The 17630-nt window shown below is 44.6% G+C and overlaps 1 protein-coding gene across 19 annotated transcripts in view; it reads left to right on the plus strand.

Annotated features, from left to right (window-relative positions):
- The window catches only part of LOC105704327 (calcium-activated potassium channel slowpoke), a 66395-nt gene that overhangs the window by 38034 nt on the left and 10731 nt on the right, over positions 1-17630 (plus strand). For 8 of the 19 annotated variants that reach the window (XM_023432915.1, XM_012433424.1, XM_012433431.1 and 5 more), the window contains exons 9-14: positions 2148-2300; positions 2513-2668; positions 4497-4609; positions 8029-8184; positions 8586-8662; positions 14013-14063. In XM_023432915.1, coding sequence (XP_023288683.1) covers positions 2148-2300; positions 2513-2668; positions 4497-4609; positions 8029-8184; positions 8586-8662; positions 14013-14063 — 706 coding nt within the window. Of the gene's footprint in view, positions 1-2147; positions 2301-2512; positions 2669-2866; positions 2965-4496; positions 4610-8028; positions 8185-8585; positions 8663-14012; positions 14064-17630 lie in introns of all 19 variants that reach the window. The other 11 variants (XM_012433432.1, XM_023432953.1, XM_012433433.1 and 8 more) reach the window with 3 other exon arrangements.

Raw genomic sequence — 17630 nt, forward strand, 5'->3', positions numbered from 1 at the left:
GCCTGCTGATGACCCAGGTGGGTAAGTGCTCGTGTTTTCTCGAGACGCCTTTAACACCGTAGAAATATACGTAGCGCCATATACCTCTTTTTTCGCTCTTTATGTATGGGGACTTCATGTATAGGCACGTAACGCCAACACCCCATAAGACTCCCCCATAAGGAAGAAAATCCCCTTTTCATGGGTTTTAACCGTGGAAACTCCTCCCAGCCTCTCGACCCTTTGCACTAATTACTTATTCTAATCAAATAATTCCTCTTTGTATTTTTTTTTTTTTCTTTCCGACACTTTTGACATTTCAACACATGGGGTGTTGACGTATGGTGTCACGTATACCGGAAGGTCCTTAATGGCAGAAAAATCGCCAATTTGTGACTGGCCTTTTAGGGCTGTTCACTTGCATTAGATGCTTACCCTTTTAGTACATATGTGTACGCCTATGTATACATGGGTACATATGGGTACGGACACGTTTTGGGTTGACTGATTAATACTGACACTGTCGATTGTCCCGTGATTAAATTCGGAATTAATCCCAGTGTCTTTATTTATTAATCTCCCCATCACGTGCACGTTAATCGTAGATTAGCATGCGAGGTAGCCGGGCTTTTTTAATCTCCAGTTACTTGAACCATGCACAGTCTTAGCCCGATATTACCACACGGAGAGAAATTTTCAATTAACCGAAATTAATGTGCATCTTTGTCTCGAGGATGTATTTTGTTAATTCGAGGAATAATTATTTCTCCGGTTTAATTGAATTTTTTCTCAGGGCTGTGGGACCCGGTGTTGAATTCAGGAAGTGTATCTGGATTGGAGGATAAATGTGCCCATAATTATGAAAGTGGTCTAAGTCAAAATTAAAAAAAAAAAAAAAATGAGTTTATCAGTTATTTCACGCCATATTATTTTAAACGAAATTAATTCAATTTAATTTCGAAACAAAAAATATATGACAGACCACTTTCATAATTATGGGCACAAATGGCGAAGAATGGAGGGATTTGAAAATTTTTTTAGATTTGGACATTTTTTTAATTTTATCTCACTGCATTCAACACTGGGGTAGGTAGGAATGCGTTTAGAATTGCCATGACTTCTTTTTCACGTTTTTTCAAGTTTCTGGTAGCGCTGGGTCAAATTCAGTGCCGAAGATATATGTCTCACCTTTTTTCTCCTTTTTACTTTTCTTGGAGGACGAGACTCGAATTCGAGGTCGAGTCGGAGTTTATCGCGCAGGCGCGTTCCGTATCTAAGACACTCGTTTATCTTTTGCATTTAGTAGCTCGAGCCCGAAGCATGCATCGATCTTTCCCGGGGTAGTTTTGGGTTTCCGAGAGCCGGAAGAGGAGGTTAAGGTCAACAGTCGGCGGAATCGGGAATTTTTTACATTTTTTACGGGTCGACGTTTCAAGAAGACCTAGACGACCTTACCTGTGAAGTCAAGAGACGTCCAATTTTTTTTTATATCATTTTAATCGTAAATTCATTCCGGTCGATTCGACATTTTTCACGTTTTTTCGAAGACCTCGACGACCTTACCTGGGAAGTCAAGAGCCAATTTGTTTTATATCATTTTAATCGTAAATTCATTCCGGTCGATTCGACATTTTTCACGTTTTTCACGTTTTTTCGAAGACCTCGACGACCTTACCTGTGAAGTCAAAAAACGTCCAATTTTTTTTATATCACTTTAATCGTAAATTCATTCCGGTCGATTCGACATTTTTCACGTTTTTTCGAAGACCTCGACGACCTTACTTGCAAAGTCAGAGACGTCCATTTTATAATTATCATTTTAATAGTAAATTCATTCCGGTCGATTCGACATTTTTCACGTTTTTTCGAAGACCTCGACGCCCTTACTTGCAAAGTCAGAGACGTCCATTTTTTAATTATCATTTTAATCGTAAATTCATTCCGGTCGATTCGACATTTTCTCTCACCGCTTCGACCCTTCCCACGAAGAAAGTGTTGGACTTGTCTAATTGTCTTTCTATTTTTTTTTTAATTCTTATTAACCCCAAATCCACCCCAATGTGATTGTTTTGTTACTTTCCTTCCTCCCTCCCTCTCGGTCGCCGATTTCTCACGCATTGGGCCTCCTTCATGGAATCGCGTTAAAAAATCGGATCGATGCATTTTAGGTGCACGAAGCCGACGCCTGCCTGGTCCTGGCGAACAAATACTGCCAGGATCCGGATGCGGAGGATGCCGCCAACATTATGCGCGTCATCTCCATAAAGAACTACTCCGACGACATCCGCGTGATCATCCAATTGATGCAATATCACAACAAGGTAAAAAGTTATACCACTTGAAAGGAAATTTAGTACATATATATAAATTTGTAATACATGTTATGTCGATCAGCACTTGATTTTTATAACTTTACTGCCACTTTATGTACTAAAAGTGTATGAATAAAAAAATTCACACACTTGATGCCGTTGAAAGAAAACCAGTGTAGGATTTAAGTACACATCCTGAGGTATGTATCTGGTAATTTCAGGCCTATTTACTAAACATTCCATCGTGGGACTGGAAGCAGGGCGACGACGTGATCTGCTTGGCAGAATTGAAGCTGGGCTTCATCGCGCAGTCCTGTCTGGCCCCGGGTTTCAGCACGATGATGGCCAACCTGTTCGCGATGCGGTCCTTCAAGACGGTCAGTAAAATGATTCCTTGGACGAGGTCCTAGATAAGCTCCCGATATGCATGTCGGATCGCTCCGAAAAAAGGGTCCTGCGACGTCCTGGCGAGGGCTCGACTTTCGCGGTCGGTTTCGCCGTCGGTTTCGCAACATGCATACGCGCGTCGTTTAGAAATGGTTGGTTGATTGGAACCAGTCGCCCGATATATACAGGCTTGGCAGAATGACTACCTACGTGGAACCGGAATGGAGATGTACACCGAGACACTGAGCCCTACCTTCATTGGAATGCCCTTTGCCAAAGCCACTGAGTAAGTCGGTTTCCACGATCACCCAAGCCAAGGTCCAGCAAGTTCGTTCTGCCCCGATTCGAGAGGTCCGACATCGATCCTGACCCCATCGCGGAGGAAGAGAGGATTTTCCTCCAAGGAAGTGATCAGATCCAGGAAGTGCGAGGGAGTCATTTCCTTGGGGGAAGGAACCCTTTCCTCCCCTTCGTAGCGGGTCCTTGGTCCTTATTTTGCTTTTACTTTCGTTTACACCGTGTTTTCCCATTTTCTCTACCCCATGCCCATCGGTCGACTCCCATGGACGGAACCAACGACCACTTCCTTCCGGTTGGACTCTCGAATCGGGAGCAAGGGATGAAGCTTCGCCTCGCCTTTGTCTTTCACTACAAGCCACTCCGCTATCAGACCTTAAAACGTGTCAACGTGTACAAACCGTATCTGTGCTACACCTAATCAATGTAAACCACCCTGTCATCGCTTCAGTAACGTCGTGTACTTCCCGGTGTAAAGGAAATGAGGTGCGTCAAGGAAATTTCCCCAAGACCGTCGATCGTCATTTTTCACCAAATTTTTCATACAGTCGTTTTGGAAGGGTAATCAGTATATAGGATGCATCTGAACCGTGGATTTCCCTAGGACGCACCTCGTCTCCTCTACACCGGGATTTCCTTCTCACCTTGGCAATGCTATCGGCGACGCGCCGACTCGGAAGGTACTTCAGTGCGCGAACGAGCATCAGCAAGGAAATGAGAATGAGGCGAACCGTCGAGAAAGGGATAACGCAAGGGATAGGGACGTAGGAATCGCGAGGGAGATGCGAAACGCTTCCAGGATTTAGGGCGCTGATCGATAACTCCGTCCCACCGTTCCAAACGGCACCGCGGTCCCTTGGGTCGCTTCGGGACCTTATCAAAGGATATCAGTCGACTCTAGGTACTCCAGGTGGGACGGAGGCGTCTTCGGGGACCCACCTGGATCCTCGGGAATACTCGGTTCGGGACCTTATCAAACGATATCAGTCGACTCTAGGTACTCCAAATGGGACGGAGTCGTCTTCGGGGACCCACCTGGATCCCCGGGAACCCTCGGTTCCGGACCTTATCAAACGATATCAGTCGACTCTAGGTACCCCAAGTGATGGGACGGAGTCGTCTTCGGGGACCCACCTGGATCCCCGGGAACCCTCGGTTCCGGACCTTATCAAACGATATCAGTCGACTCTAGGTACCCCAAGTGCGACGGAGTCGTCTTCGGGGACCCACCTGGATCCTCGGGAACCCTCGGTTCGGGACCTTATCAAACGATATCAGTCGACCCTAGGTACTCCAAATGGGACGGAGTCGTCTTCGGGGACCCACCTGGATCCCCGGGAACCCTCGGTTCGGGACCTTATCAAACGATATCAGTCGACCCTAGGTACCCCAAGTGGGACGGAGTCGTCTTCGGGGACCCACCTGGATCCCCGGGAACCCTCGGGCGAGGGTTCTCGACGCGGAACTTCCGCCCTGAGGTTTAAGGTTTCATGACGTGGAGCTGGTTGGTTGGTGTTTCAGTCGCCGGACACTCAGGCGTGGCAGAATGATTACCTGCAGGGCACGGGCTGCGAGATGTACACGGAAACCCTCTCCCCGTCCTTTACCGGGATGACATTTCCCCAAGCCAGCGAGTAAGTCCTCGCTGCCACGGCTGCCACACATGCAAACTCACCCCTTGATTTCTTTTCTACATTTTTTACTCTTTTCGATCATTTTTTTTTTCCCCCATTTTTACCATTTTTCCGTCTCTTGTTCCCACTCACCCCTGGTCCTCTTTTCTCCCCTCTTCTATTTTTCCCTTCCACTTGTACAGTTCTCCAACCCTTGGCTCTCGGGGTCTCCGTCCTCGTCCTTCCTCCCGATGTCTACGTAAAATCCCACCCCTCGAATAGACGTGTTAATTTGACGTAGAACCCCCTTTCCCTCCCCCGAGGACCCTTAGATTTTTGTACCCTGTACGAGTTTTTTGAGCTGCGCACGTTTTCGTTCCGTTTTTCGATCTCTTGCGCACGTGTTCACACACACACACACACATACGCCACACTCTTACCTCTCGATAGGGCGCGGACGTGGTCGGGGGATTTCTTTTTCTATGGACATCCGCTACTTTATGGAATTAATTTCTGCGGAAATGTCCTTAGACGGATTTTTATATAGGGCCTTCAAAATGGCGCCGCGCGGTACGGCCGGCAATGCAGGTCGCTTCTTTTCGGGGTAAACTGCTCGTTGGAGGATAATCGGTCGCGTGACCGGGAATTATCAGCGGGGCAGATATCGTGCCCTCTTTTTACCCTCTTTAGACCGGTGCGGTATTTAAGCCGCTCACTGCGGACGACGATGCGGTACGACGTCGTGTCTCGCGGCAATAAAAATTCCGGAATGCGGGAAAAGGACGCGGAAATGTCCATTATGAAAAATTAGGAAAAATAACCCCGGCCACCGAAGGCCTCAAGAGAGTTTCCGATCCCCCGCGAGGTTCCTCGAAGCTCCTGAAATCTGGCAAGGATCCTTGTCGAAGGACTCCCTTAACCCTTTGCACACGGAGCCATTTCGACATACGGGCGAAATTCCTCTGACCGTGCAGGCGATATTGGACCAAACGTCTTAGTAGCCAAAGGGTTAAGGGGATATGAAAAAAAAAAATTCGCAGTGAATTTCATTCACTGAAAACGTCCAATTAAAAAATTCACAGTAAATGAAATTAATTGAAAACGTCCAATTAAAAAATTCACAGTGAATGAAATTCACTGAAAATGTCGAATTAAAAAATTCACAGTGAATGAAATTCACTGAAAACGTCCAATTAAAAAATTCACTGAAAATTGCAGATTTCAGGGACGCGCTCTAGGACGCCGCGAGGGAGGGGAGCCGCCATCTTAGGTTGTGCAAGTCGGGCACCCCTGGGGTTCGAAAGAGACCCTTTTCTCTCGTATTCTCTCTCTCTCATTCTCTCTGATTCCCTCTTCGGAGTTCACGAGAGAGCTTTTAACACGTCGGGTCCGTTCCTCTCCGGCGTGGTGTGTGTCCTTTAGAAGTAGAGACCTAATCACCTTAACAACCGTGGCGAGGCTGTTGTACGCGCATGCCTGTTGTTCCTTACGTGTATTGCGATACGAGAAGCACGTCTCGAAGTAACGGCGATAGTTAAGGCATGGGGAAATACGGTGAAAAGGTGATATACACCATAGGCCGGCTTCGACGAGGCGCGATTAACCCTTTGAAAAAGAATTCCCACGCGAAAGAAAAGTAAATAACGAGCCAAAATTAAATAACAAGGTGTAAATAATTATTATCCAAGGTCTGACGTCCATATTTTTGCCGCGGTGGACCTTAATTTAAGGGAAAACTGGATTTCTCGTTAATACCTACACCTGGCGTCCCGCCGCCATTTGCAATTTCGAAGGCGGCCTCGCCGCAGTTTCCCGAAATTGCTGAAAAGCAAGGTAGAAACGGGTTAAACCCGAACTTGGATCCCCCTGGAGCGGCTCCAGGGAGGTTTAATTATAACCCACCGTCCAATCGGCCTCGTTGCTGGATTACAAACGTATATACATGCATAAAAAAGAAAAAAGGGAACGGCACGGTTTAGTCCGAGAGAGAGCACACACACTCACGACAACATCTGTGAGAGTCGATTGCAACACCACACGTAACGCCGATTATACTGCTGTAATTATATACATATATATCTATATATATTCTCTTCGTTTATTACCTTTGTTAGTTCTTTACCGACTTGGTTACCGTTATTATTATTACCAGTCATTATCGTTACTATTATTGTGTGCACCGTTTCGCATTTAAGCACCGTCCGTTGGTTTTGTCATCCCTGTAGTACGACACGTATGCCCAAACGTTTTAGCGTAATCTTTTTTTTTTGGGGGACATTGCTTTCCTTGTTGGTTTGCGTGTGTGGGAGTTTTTAATCTGTAAGGAGTCGACCCTCTCTTAGAATTTAGACGTAGACGATTCTTGACGATTTCACCATTTTTCACAATTTTTTCTTTTATTAACGGCTTGAGCGGGCTTTCCTCCGCGGGGACGCGCACCCTCCTTGTCTATTTTTTTTCTGATAGATGGGAGGGAGGGGGCGAAATTTGTTACGGGACTTTTTCGAAGATCATCGAATCTTCTTCCGTTTGCAATTTTTTCCGGGAGATTCGATCAAGTATTTTCGGAGTTATGGATTTTATAAGTCGCGCCGACGAGAGCCCGCTTTCTATCTTCCAACTTTTAGGTTAAGTTTGATTGAGCTAAGTTAAAAAATGATCTACCACCAATTTGATCCCTCAAGTTGTTAGGTATTTCATCGTCGATAGAAAGGAATTCTTGAAAAAGCTGGATTTTCGCCCTGAATAGAGTACTTCTTAGAGTAATTACTTATTGAGTAGAGAGTAGCCGCGGAATATCGAGTAGGCCTATCGAGCAATTAGAGTTACTATTAGAGCGCACATAGAATTCGATTTTCTTGCATGCTCTTTGCGTGCACCGAGTTTACATACAACTTTTTAGGGTTTCCGCTTATCCGCCTTGCATGACGATATTGCTGAACATACGCAATCGAACCTGCATGAGTGTTAAATGTTCACCTTAATATTCCGTGCGACATGGCGCCCCGAGTATTGTTCATCCTTGAAAATTATTTAAATAACGTCCATTAACATTCAATAAAAAATTCTAATTCCGCGCCATACAGCACGTCCACGTATAAATGTTCAGCATAAGTGGATGCGAAGGATCGATGTGAGGTTTTTTATATTTTTTTTAAATTTATTTCTAATCAGAACAATCATCGATCCTCGCATATTAATAGTATGAATATTAGAACAAAGTAGAATCGAATTTCTTCGTTTACACCGTAGATAGTACTTGAAACGATCGGATCTTTTTTAGTTCTCCATCATATCGAGTATATATATGAAAAGTGATCCTAGGGGACTCTAAATGAAATTTCAAGCCCCCTAGAGATCGCTAATGGGGGAAAATATTTTTTCCCCCATGCGAGATGCATCTCGAGATGAATCGGATATTATGCATGGACTCGTCTTAGGTTGTGCTTCACGAAGCTGAAGCTGCTCCTGTTGGCGATCGAGATCAAGGGCGAAGGAGGTTGCGACAGCAAGATCTCGATCAATCCACGAGGTGCCAAGATCGTCGCGAACACTCAGGGATTTTTTATTGCTCAATCGGCCGACGAGGTGAAACGGTGGGTAATCCACATTTCATTAACGATCATTAAATAATAATTAATCCTGAAATATATTTTTTTTTCTCACATTTATTGCAACGATCGAGTTCATTTCATAAAATTTATTAATCTTGTACAAAACGATCGAGTTCATTTCATAAGATTTATTAATCTTGTACTAAACGATCGAGTTCATTTCATAAGATTTATTAATCTTGTACTAAACGATCGAGTTCATTTCATAAGATTTATTAATCTTGTACTAAACGATCGAGTTCATTTCATAAGATTTATTAATCTTGTACTAAACGATCGAGTTCATTTCATAAGATTTATTAATCTTGTACTTTTCCCCGGTGCGATCGATGTAAGCTCTTCTTATCGTATGCAAATGACGTACTTTTCTTCCCCGTTTACAGCGCGTGGTTTTACTGCAAGGCGTGCCACGAGGACATCAAGGACGAGACCCTGATCAAGAAGTGCAAGTGCAAAAACTGTAAGTTAAACCACCCCGTAATTACCTAGAACCTCTCTATCTATCTCATGTTCTCTCTCTCTTCCTTCTCGTTTGACATACTACCGTCTTTCGAGTTTTCTACTAACCCAGTCTCTGCGACAATTGTACCTCAGCCCCACGGTGCATAGCGTGCATTGCACATACGATAAGTGCAATGTGCACCTTAAATGCACGCAGGACTTGCGTGCAAAACGTGGGTCGTCGATTTTTGCGAGTCGCCTGCCGACTATATCTCCAAAATCGGGATTAAAAAAGACTAACACATCTTAATAGTATGTAATTGCAAGAATAAATAAACTCCCACTTACACATGTATCTCGGATTTCCGAAAGTGCATATAAATTTTTTATTTCATGACAATAGAGGGCAATTAAACGGTGGATGTGGAAAATTAAGCGGGGCTGTTAAAGGGACGGAGGTAAATAATTAGTGAAATTTTTAAGGAGGCAGGCGACTCGCAGGGACTCCATTTTCGCTAACCTTCGAGAGTGCCCTCTAACAGTATATTCGCGACCTAAGGAAAGAACAATACCATGGTTGTGACAATGCTATTGTGATATATGATCTAGTGGGGCAGCAGCAGCGGTCCTGGGGCCGGGACTTAGGTAACGTCTCTAACTCGCTCGCTTACTCTGGAAACTCTACTTTTTTTCTTATCTCGTCTTACTATGCCCTCTGTTTTTTGTCTTCTGTCTGGCCCTTACATATATATATGATATATATGATATATATATATGATATATGCCGATATATGTATATATACACACATATTCCCTGGCTCTTGCTGGCCTCTTATTCACGTTACACGTTCCCCATCACGACCGGCATTTTGTCTTTTCTAATTTCCAAGCGTGCGCCATGATTCGCTGCGTCCTTTTCTTTCTCACCCATTTATTATCTCTCTTGTCTGCGATCGTTTTTCTCTATTTCTTGGATGAATCCGTCCGTCCGTACACTTTTTCCACAGTCTTTAACCTTCCGGGGGCGGCGACGACATCTTCGTGCCCACCCTGACAGTCTCGATGATCGTTTTCTGATGGACTTTTTTCGGGATTCTATGGTGCTTCCTTCTCCATGGGGTGTTTTAATGGTTTCCTTTCTTGACTTTGTGCCGGGATTTCGGAGCCTGCGCGGACGTGGGGTCAATAATTCGGGAGGGAACGGCGCTTCTTCCGGTGGAGGCGCCTCGTCGAGAGTCCTCCTCCGCAGTGCGCTCTTTCCCCTGGGTGTCCGGGTCCTGGGTTCTTTTATTTCTTTCAGAGGATACCATAGGGAATGAAGCCTCAAACCGTCCCGCATTATTTCTCGAGACAAAACCACCCCACATTGTTTCTTATGGCGAATCACTCCACATTGTTTCTTGCGACCAGACCACCCCACATCATTTCTTACTGTGATTCACTCTACATTATTTCTTGCGATCAAATCATCCCACATTGTTTCTTGCTACCACATCAGTCCACATTATTTCTTGCGACCAAACCACTCCACATTATTTCTTGCGACCGAACCACCCCACATAATTTTTTGCGACACTTTTTACGACAATCACTCCACATTATATCTTGCGACCAAACCATCCCACATTGTTTCTGGCGACCAAACCACTCCACATTATTTCTTGCGACCGAACCACCCCACATAATTTTTTGCGACACTTTTTACGACAATCACTCCGCATCTTGCGACCAAACCATCCCACATTGTTTCTGGCGACCAAACCACTCCACATTATTTCTTGCGACCGAACCACCCCACATAATTTTTAACGACGAACCACCCGACATTCTATCTTACAAGCAACCCACACCGAGACACCCTGGACACCCACCCCGATAGCTCAGTCAGCTGGCGCATGTCCACCTGACGGATGAGGAAACTAGCCTGCATTCTAGTGTGTGCCCTCTGGTCGCCTTGCATGCATGATTAGCTCGGGTCCGGTCCCCTCGTATTGCCGTCACTCAAAATCAGCAGCTTGCCTCTTCTTGACATCAGCGTGGCTGTCATTGATGAAAGAACGAAAAAAAAGGACAAGAAAAGGTCCCCACAGGGTCCTTGAGATCCACCCAAAAAAGAATCGCCATTCCGAATTTTCCAGCTCCAAGCGACGAACATTCATAAGTAGGAATAATTGAGATAATGTTCAATTACCCTCGATTATTTAAATTAAATTTAACCCCACACGGGGATTTAGTAATCTCGGCTCGGTTAAACGTGCCTTGGCGTTGGGGTGTACACACGTTGAGATTTTCGGTTCCTAATAGGTATATAGAGGTATATAGGTACATGAAACGTTTTTTGAAACCGACTAAACCCTGGGCAATCAAAAGTTAAAGGTATCCACGTGGCCTTGAATTATCGTCACGTCTTTGTAGATCCTTCAGGGAGGTTTTTAGGTCTTCGAAGGTTCTCTAGGTGCGTTTCCTTCCGTTTCGTCATTTCGTTTCCGTCGACGAAACAGGGTCCTGGATTTTAATCCGGAATGGTTCTCCTCGTCTCCCTCGAAGATCCACATTTGGATTCCCTCGGGATTACGACGATAGGTGATGGTATTTTTTATTTGTCCATTAAACGATCGCAATTTGCGCAACCAGTACCCCGGTTTGCACGTCTAAGTACTTATCCAGAAGGTGGGGGAGGATTTTCGAGAGGCCGGCCGTAAGTAGAGCACACGTTTTCTATTTCCTCGTGTCTGGTTCACCACTGGCTTTTTGCAGATGTGGGGATGATGATGATGCAGACTGGCATGGTGAAAGGAAACTCTGCTTACCACAGTTACCTCGACGGTACGCCTTTTTCCTTCCATTGTCCCTGTACACGTTAGTCCTGTTCGGCAGGAGCGATCGAGAGGAATTGTCGGATGTCCTTATCGCGTGATAAGAACCACATGTTTCTAAATGAAAAAGTCATTTCACGGCACGTTTCCGTCGCCCCACCTTGAGTATGAAATTCTATCTGAGCACCAGGACCTTCCTTAACCCCTTGATCACGGAGCCATTTCGACATATGGGCGAGATTCCTCTGACCGTGCAGGCGATATTCGACCAAACGTCGGGCGCTCTTAATAGTCAAAAAGTTAAATAATATATTTATATTTAAATGCATTTTTATTTTCGCAGTGTAGAGGATATCCTCCGTTAAATCTGGATTTCCAGGTGTTTCTTCTTTTTTATATCGCTAACCTTTCGAACACGGAGCCATTTCGACGTATGGGCGAGATTCCTCTGACCGTGCAGGCGATACTCGACCAAACGTCGGGCGCCTTTAGGCGCTTTTCGTAGCCAAAGTGTTAAGGGACTGGGTGATCGTTAGAAATTTCTTTCACGAGCGAATTTTATTCAGGACTTATCCGACAAAATTCTCGAGCTCGGCCACTCGTTCTCCTGGAAGTCATCGAACATTTTCACGTTCTAAGCTTTCCGACTCGAGCTTTATTGTCAAGCTTTTCGCTGCAGCTGTGTTGGGCAGGATCTTTCGACGTCCTTAATCGTGGCAAAGTGTTCCTCGTCCACGCTGCTTGCAAATCGGGTGCAAGGCAAGGACGAACATGTAAAGGCAGAATCCTGGACAAGGAAAAAAAAAAAAAAAAAAAAGAAAAAAAATAATATCAACAAAGGAAAAATATTTTGTTAATTCAAGGAATAATTTTGGATTGTCAAAATAATTCTTTGGTTCGATGAATCTGTTTCTTTTTTTCTTTCCTTCAGTTTGGCCTTTGTTTTCTTCCTTGTCGCGTATCCGATGCATCACCTCGTCAGGACTGCCATTCAGGCTTTTGTTAACTGATTGTTGAACGGTTAGTGTATGTCGTCTCGGTGTGCTTAAGCGAAATTCGGAATTCAAACCTGGCAGGTGCAGTTTTTTGTTTTTTTTTCTCGGTGGGAACGGAGAGTGCGGTCACGTAGCTGGAGCAACAGTTTTGGCAATGCCGCTGCAAGTTAATCCCGCTCTTTTATTTTCCTTATTCCCCCCTAGCGTCCATTTCTTCTTTTTTTCTTTTTAAATCCTGCAAACCGCAGGACAAATCCGTGGCTTGGATAGTCGAAGAAGCGACAGGTTTGTCGAGGTTTGATTCCCGACTTCTGTCAAAGTCCCATCTCTTCCAGGGGAGTGTACTCCCCTTCTGCTCCCCTCGATCTCAGAGCTGGATAAGACCTCCTAATTTCCGTGATAAACGCCTAGGAATACCGAGATTCCTAGGGAGAAATCGAGAGCCATCTTGAGAGATGGAGGCGACCACCCGAGGAAATAAAACCGTGAAACGGACGGCAATTAATGATTTAATTATCCATCGGAATCATCGTTAATCAGCTTCGATGCCCAGGGTTTATCCCCTCGAATTAGCATGTAATATAAAAGCGAGCGCAATTACGGGAACATGGGAATACTCCCTTCTGGCCACGTGGTCCACCGTGCGCCATCACTCGGCTATCGGGTATAAATAAGGGTCGCGGCGCGCGGACGGTCAGTGTGTCGCGGGCGGTCGCCGCGGGAGGACCTCTGGTCCTTGAGCCGCGAGCGAAGCGCGAGCCCTATCCGAGAGGGTCCCTTATGGCGAGAGGTGGTTAGGTAAAGTAAAAGTGGCCTCTCGGCTATCGGGTATAAATAAGGGACGCGGCGCGGGGACGGTCAGTGTGTCGCGGGCGGTCGCCGCGGGAGGACCTCCGGTCCTTAGCCGCGAGCGAAGCTCGAGCCCTATCCGAGAGGGTCCCTTATGGCGAGAGGTGGTAAGGTAAAGTAAAAGTGGCCTCCAATCCGTCCGCCATTTTTAACTTGTCAAAATTGATCGAATCCCTCGAAACCTTGCCACGTGAACGTTAAAAGGGAAACTGGTCGTACGATAAAGATGGTAAATGAATTAAAAAAGAAATTAACCTTCAGGGGATATGTTTAGGGTCTTCGTATCCACGTGGTTGGATTTTTTGGGGAATCGAGGCATTAGGTCTGGACCGGTGCGCAACCTTAATATCGCCTTAAGTACGTTTACACCCGGAGTCGCCAGAGGCGATTAATGTCGTTTATCGCGTGTCCCCGCTTTTGGCTCCGAATTCTCCATCCTTGTTTCCGTGGATAATTTAAATGACAATGATTTTGTATTTTTCTCCGCTCTTTTGCACGGTAATAAAGGGGTGGGTTTTCCAGTCTCGCCGCTCGTTAAATCCCGGCCTTAATGGCGCACCTCGCGTAAACGAGCGATTAGTCGTTAATCGCGGCATAGACGCATCGATCGAGAGCTCGGAGCTAGAGTGTCCCATGTTGATCCCCGCATCTAGGTCATCGTTATGTTGATGTGAAGACTAACGGCTCTGGTTCTTCTCCCTCCGGGCAGTGGCCACATTCCGGAAGGGCGTGAGGGCCGTTCAGATGGTCGGACGAGCAAGTACGTATCCCCCGAGAGTAGATTGTGTCTCACGTGTTATTTTTTCTTTTCTTTTACGGTGTTAACACACACACAGTAACCCCATCGATACGACACACACGAGGAGTCCTCCGATGAATCGAGCCCCTACGAGCCCGGCTCATCCGCGCGGAGCATCGATCCAGCGAAATGCGATTTACCCCTCGATTAACTCGCGATCGGGGAAAATGTTTCTTACAAAAGTTTTAGATAACACGATAAGGCACAACTTTTGTTCCAGGGGTTTTTCCGTGCCTCGCTTAGTTTCCCGGGTAATTCATTATTTGTGGGTCTTTGAGAAGTCGGAGGGGTGCTGAGTCGAGAAGAGGGGGAAATTTTGGGCTTTCTTTTTTTTTTCTCGCGTTTCTTTCTCTTTGGAGGGGGGTTATATTGACGTTTTTCGATTCATTGGAGGAAGTCCTGTTTCCTTTCATTCACATAACCCATTAACCATTCGCGTACTTAACGTGGCCTGGACTCTTCCGCGTTTTGTATATGGAAATTCGACGTTAATCCTGATTTCCAGGGATGACGGCTCGTTATTATTAATTAATTAAATGAAATAATTAGGCGGTAAGAGCCGGTCCTAGAAATGCCGAGTTAAACAATTATATGGAAATTCATTTGATGCGAGCGAATTACAATTTTTGAGACACTCATCTCCTCCACTCTTCCTCGGTTTTGCGCGACATATGTTTATACAAAAGATATCTCCGATAAAAATAAATCCCATGTACGCGAAAACCTCCCCATAACATTTATAAAACCAGATCGCTGCAAAAAGGACTCTTCACATAAACATTGAAAAATTGTATTTAATCCGGGCATGTACTTGGGGATTTAATATGTACAAGCCACGCGTCGATTCGCTTGAAATTCGAATTAATTATTATATATTGAAATATTGAAAATTATTACATAGTGGGATATTAATTTCGGCATTTTTTTTTTTTTGAAAGAGCCTCGTTGCATCGATCCTTGCGATATGATCGTCGAGATATCCTCGGATATGACTCAGATAACTATATGCAAATTGGTCCCAGCGTAGAATACATTAGTGTTTGCGTCCTGTTGGTGTGGTGTGTTTCTTGATATATCTGCTACCTCGATTAACACATATTAATGTCGTTTGCAACGTAGTATCCTGGAGGTTTGTCAGTGTTCTCGATGGTTGACTGTTGTGGGTGGAAGTTTTCTATTTTTTTTATTAATTTTTTAATTTTTTTTACATTTTTTCTCAGACCGGCTGCGACTCGAGTCTTTCGGTCTGCTGGCTGCATCGGTGTTTTCATTAACTTTATTATTTTCTTTGGTCGACACTAGAGTTACGTCCTAGAGCTAGTTAAGCCGGGTTAATTCGTCCTCGTCCACGATTAAAGGACGGAAAATCCAAAATTAAGGTCCGTTTAAGTCACCTTGAATTTCGGGAGGTCGCGGATTGCTCGAATTCAAAATTTTTTCGGAATGTACTGATCTACATATTAATTGCGAATGTGTCGTAATAGCGTGTAAGTGTCGGCATCTCTTCCGGTCCAGAGGCGAGAGATAGCTTGACGTCGTCCTGCGAATTAGCGTTTTTTAATACACAGCCTTAAGGCGACACCAAAGCGACATCCGAGGGGTCGATTATTCGTGACACTTTTCTCCGACTCTAGTGTGTGGAATCGTCTGAAATCTCTTCCCGTGACTTTGGAGGCCCTTTAAAAAAAATCCTGACCCTCCCGAAATTTCATATCATTATTATTTGATTTTTTTTTAAATTATTTATACGTAATTTTCAAGGGGGTCGAATCTTCCTTAAGACTCACATTCACGTGAGAAGGCGGAAAGTATCGTAATTAACCCTTAAGCCATTTTCCTCCCACCTTATTACTTTTCCTCGCGTGACTGGAGGCCCTTTAAAAAAATCCTGACACTCCTAAAATTTCACTTTATTTATTTATTTATTTTTTTTTTCCAATTTGTACATAATTTACATGGCTCCTTAAGGCTTCCACATTCACGTGAGGAGGTGTTTCCGATTCGGAGGAAAGTATCATAATTGACTCTTGATCCACTTTCCTCCCACCTTAATGCTTTCTTCCTTGGCTCCTATTCTCCTCTCACACCGCAAATCGAGCACACACAACTCGTAATTATGCGCCTCGAAGCCTTGACTAACCATCTGTGTGTCTATCTGTCTTATCACTTCGTCGTCCACTTCGTAGGTGAAGACTTCTCGTACCCAAGTAAGTCTGAGAAGTGTGTCCCGTAATTTGGTGTAACACGTAATATCGAGGAGACACCGCGGAATAATTCTCAGCTCTCCCAGATCAGCCAATCCCATCATCAATTACAGATGAACGCTGTTCGATATCGATTGATAAGCCCATCGAGAAGGAATCGAGCCGACCGGCCTCGTCTCACGCTCTGGATATGGAATTATCATTTTCTTATCAAACCGAGCGCATGACTCGAGAGGGTCTCTCTTTTATCCTTCTCGACCCTTCTGGGCGATGCAAATGAACTCAAATATTAAAATAATATTAAAATCGTCTTGAAGATTATTAAAAAAATATTTATATAAAATATGAAAAGCTGATCAACGTTTGCGCTTCTCCCACACGTTAGAGATATCACGACGTCCCGAAAGAGCACAATGCACCGTATCTCTGTCTCTCTATTTCGGTTTTTTAAATCCATCTCCTCGGCTTCTGCACATTATCCATGCATGATGTTTTTCACTCCAGGTTTCTCTAGTTATGACTCCTTTGTTATTATTATTTTTTTTTTTCATTTCTATCTGTCTCTCTTCGAGCGCTAGTTAGCACGGTACGGGTCGAGTTGAGTGTTTTCCCATATTTAGGAGTAGATTGTAGAGTAATTAGCGGTGTTAGTACTCAATTACCGTTAACTCGTTGTCCAGTGCATGTGTGATAGGGACGACGAGTCCTGGCACCTTGAAACAATGGTCGAAATGGAAGATTCTTCTTTGTACACGGAGACGTTTTGGCATATGGGCGAAATTCCTCTGACCGGGCAGGGGATATTGGACCTAACGTCGGCCGCCTTTAGTCGCTCTTAGTAGCCAAAATGTTAAATAATATATTTCTTCGGGTAAATGGATTTTTATTTTCCCAGTGTAGAAGGAAAACCTCAGGGAGATCTCGATTCTGAGGTGTATCTTAGTTTCGGTATCGCGTACAAGTCATGGATTAATTATTTGAACAGGGAGCCATTTCGACATACGGGCGAAGTTCCTCTGACCGTGCCGGGGATATTGGACCAAACGTTGGTCGCCAAATGGGTTAATAAATCAAATTCATTAAATTTTTTTAAGGCCCATTTTTATATTTGGAAAGTTTGGAAAATTCGAAATAATGTATCTGACTTCCATTTCTGTCATTTCGGCATAAAGTTTGGGATTTTCGCACGCAGCACGTGATAGTCACCAATTTATTGGCTCGTTTCGAAAGCTCGAGGATAAAGTAATTATTCTTATCACTCGGTGAATTTTTTACAGAGGTCTTTTGCTTGGATAAACATTTGGAGACGTTTTGAAGCGTTTAG

This window comes from Orussus abietinus, unplaced genomic scaffold, assembly GCF_000612105.2.
Source record: "Orussus abietinus isolate OABI.00-Male unplaced genomic scaffold, Oabi_2.0 scaffold40, whole genome shotgun sequence".
Classification (NCBI taxonomy): domain Eukaryota; kingdom Metazoa; phylum Arthropoda; class Insecta; order Hymenoptera; family Orussidae; genus Orussus; species Orussus abietinus.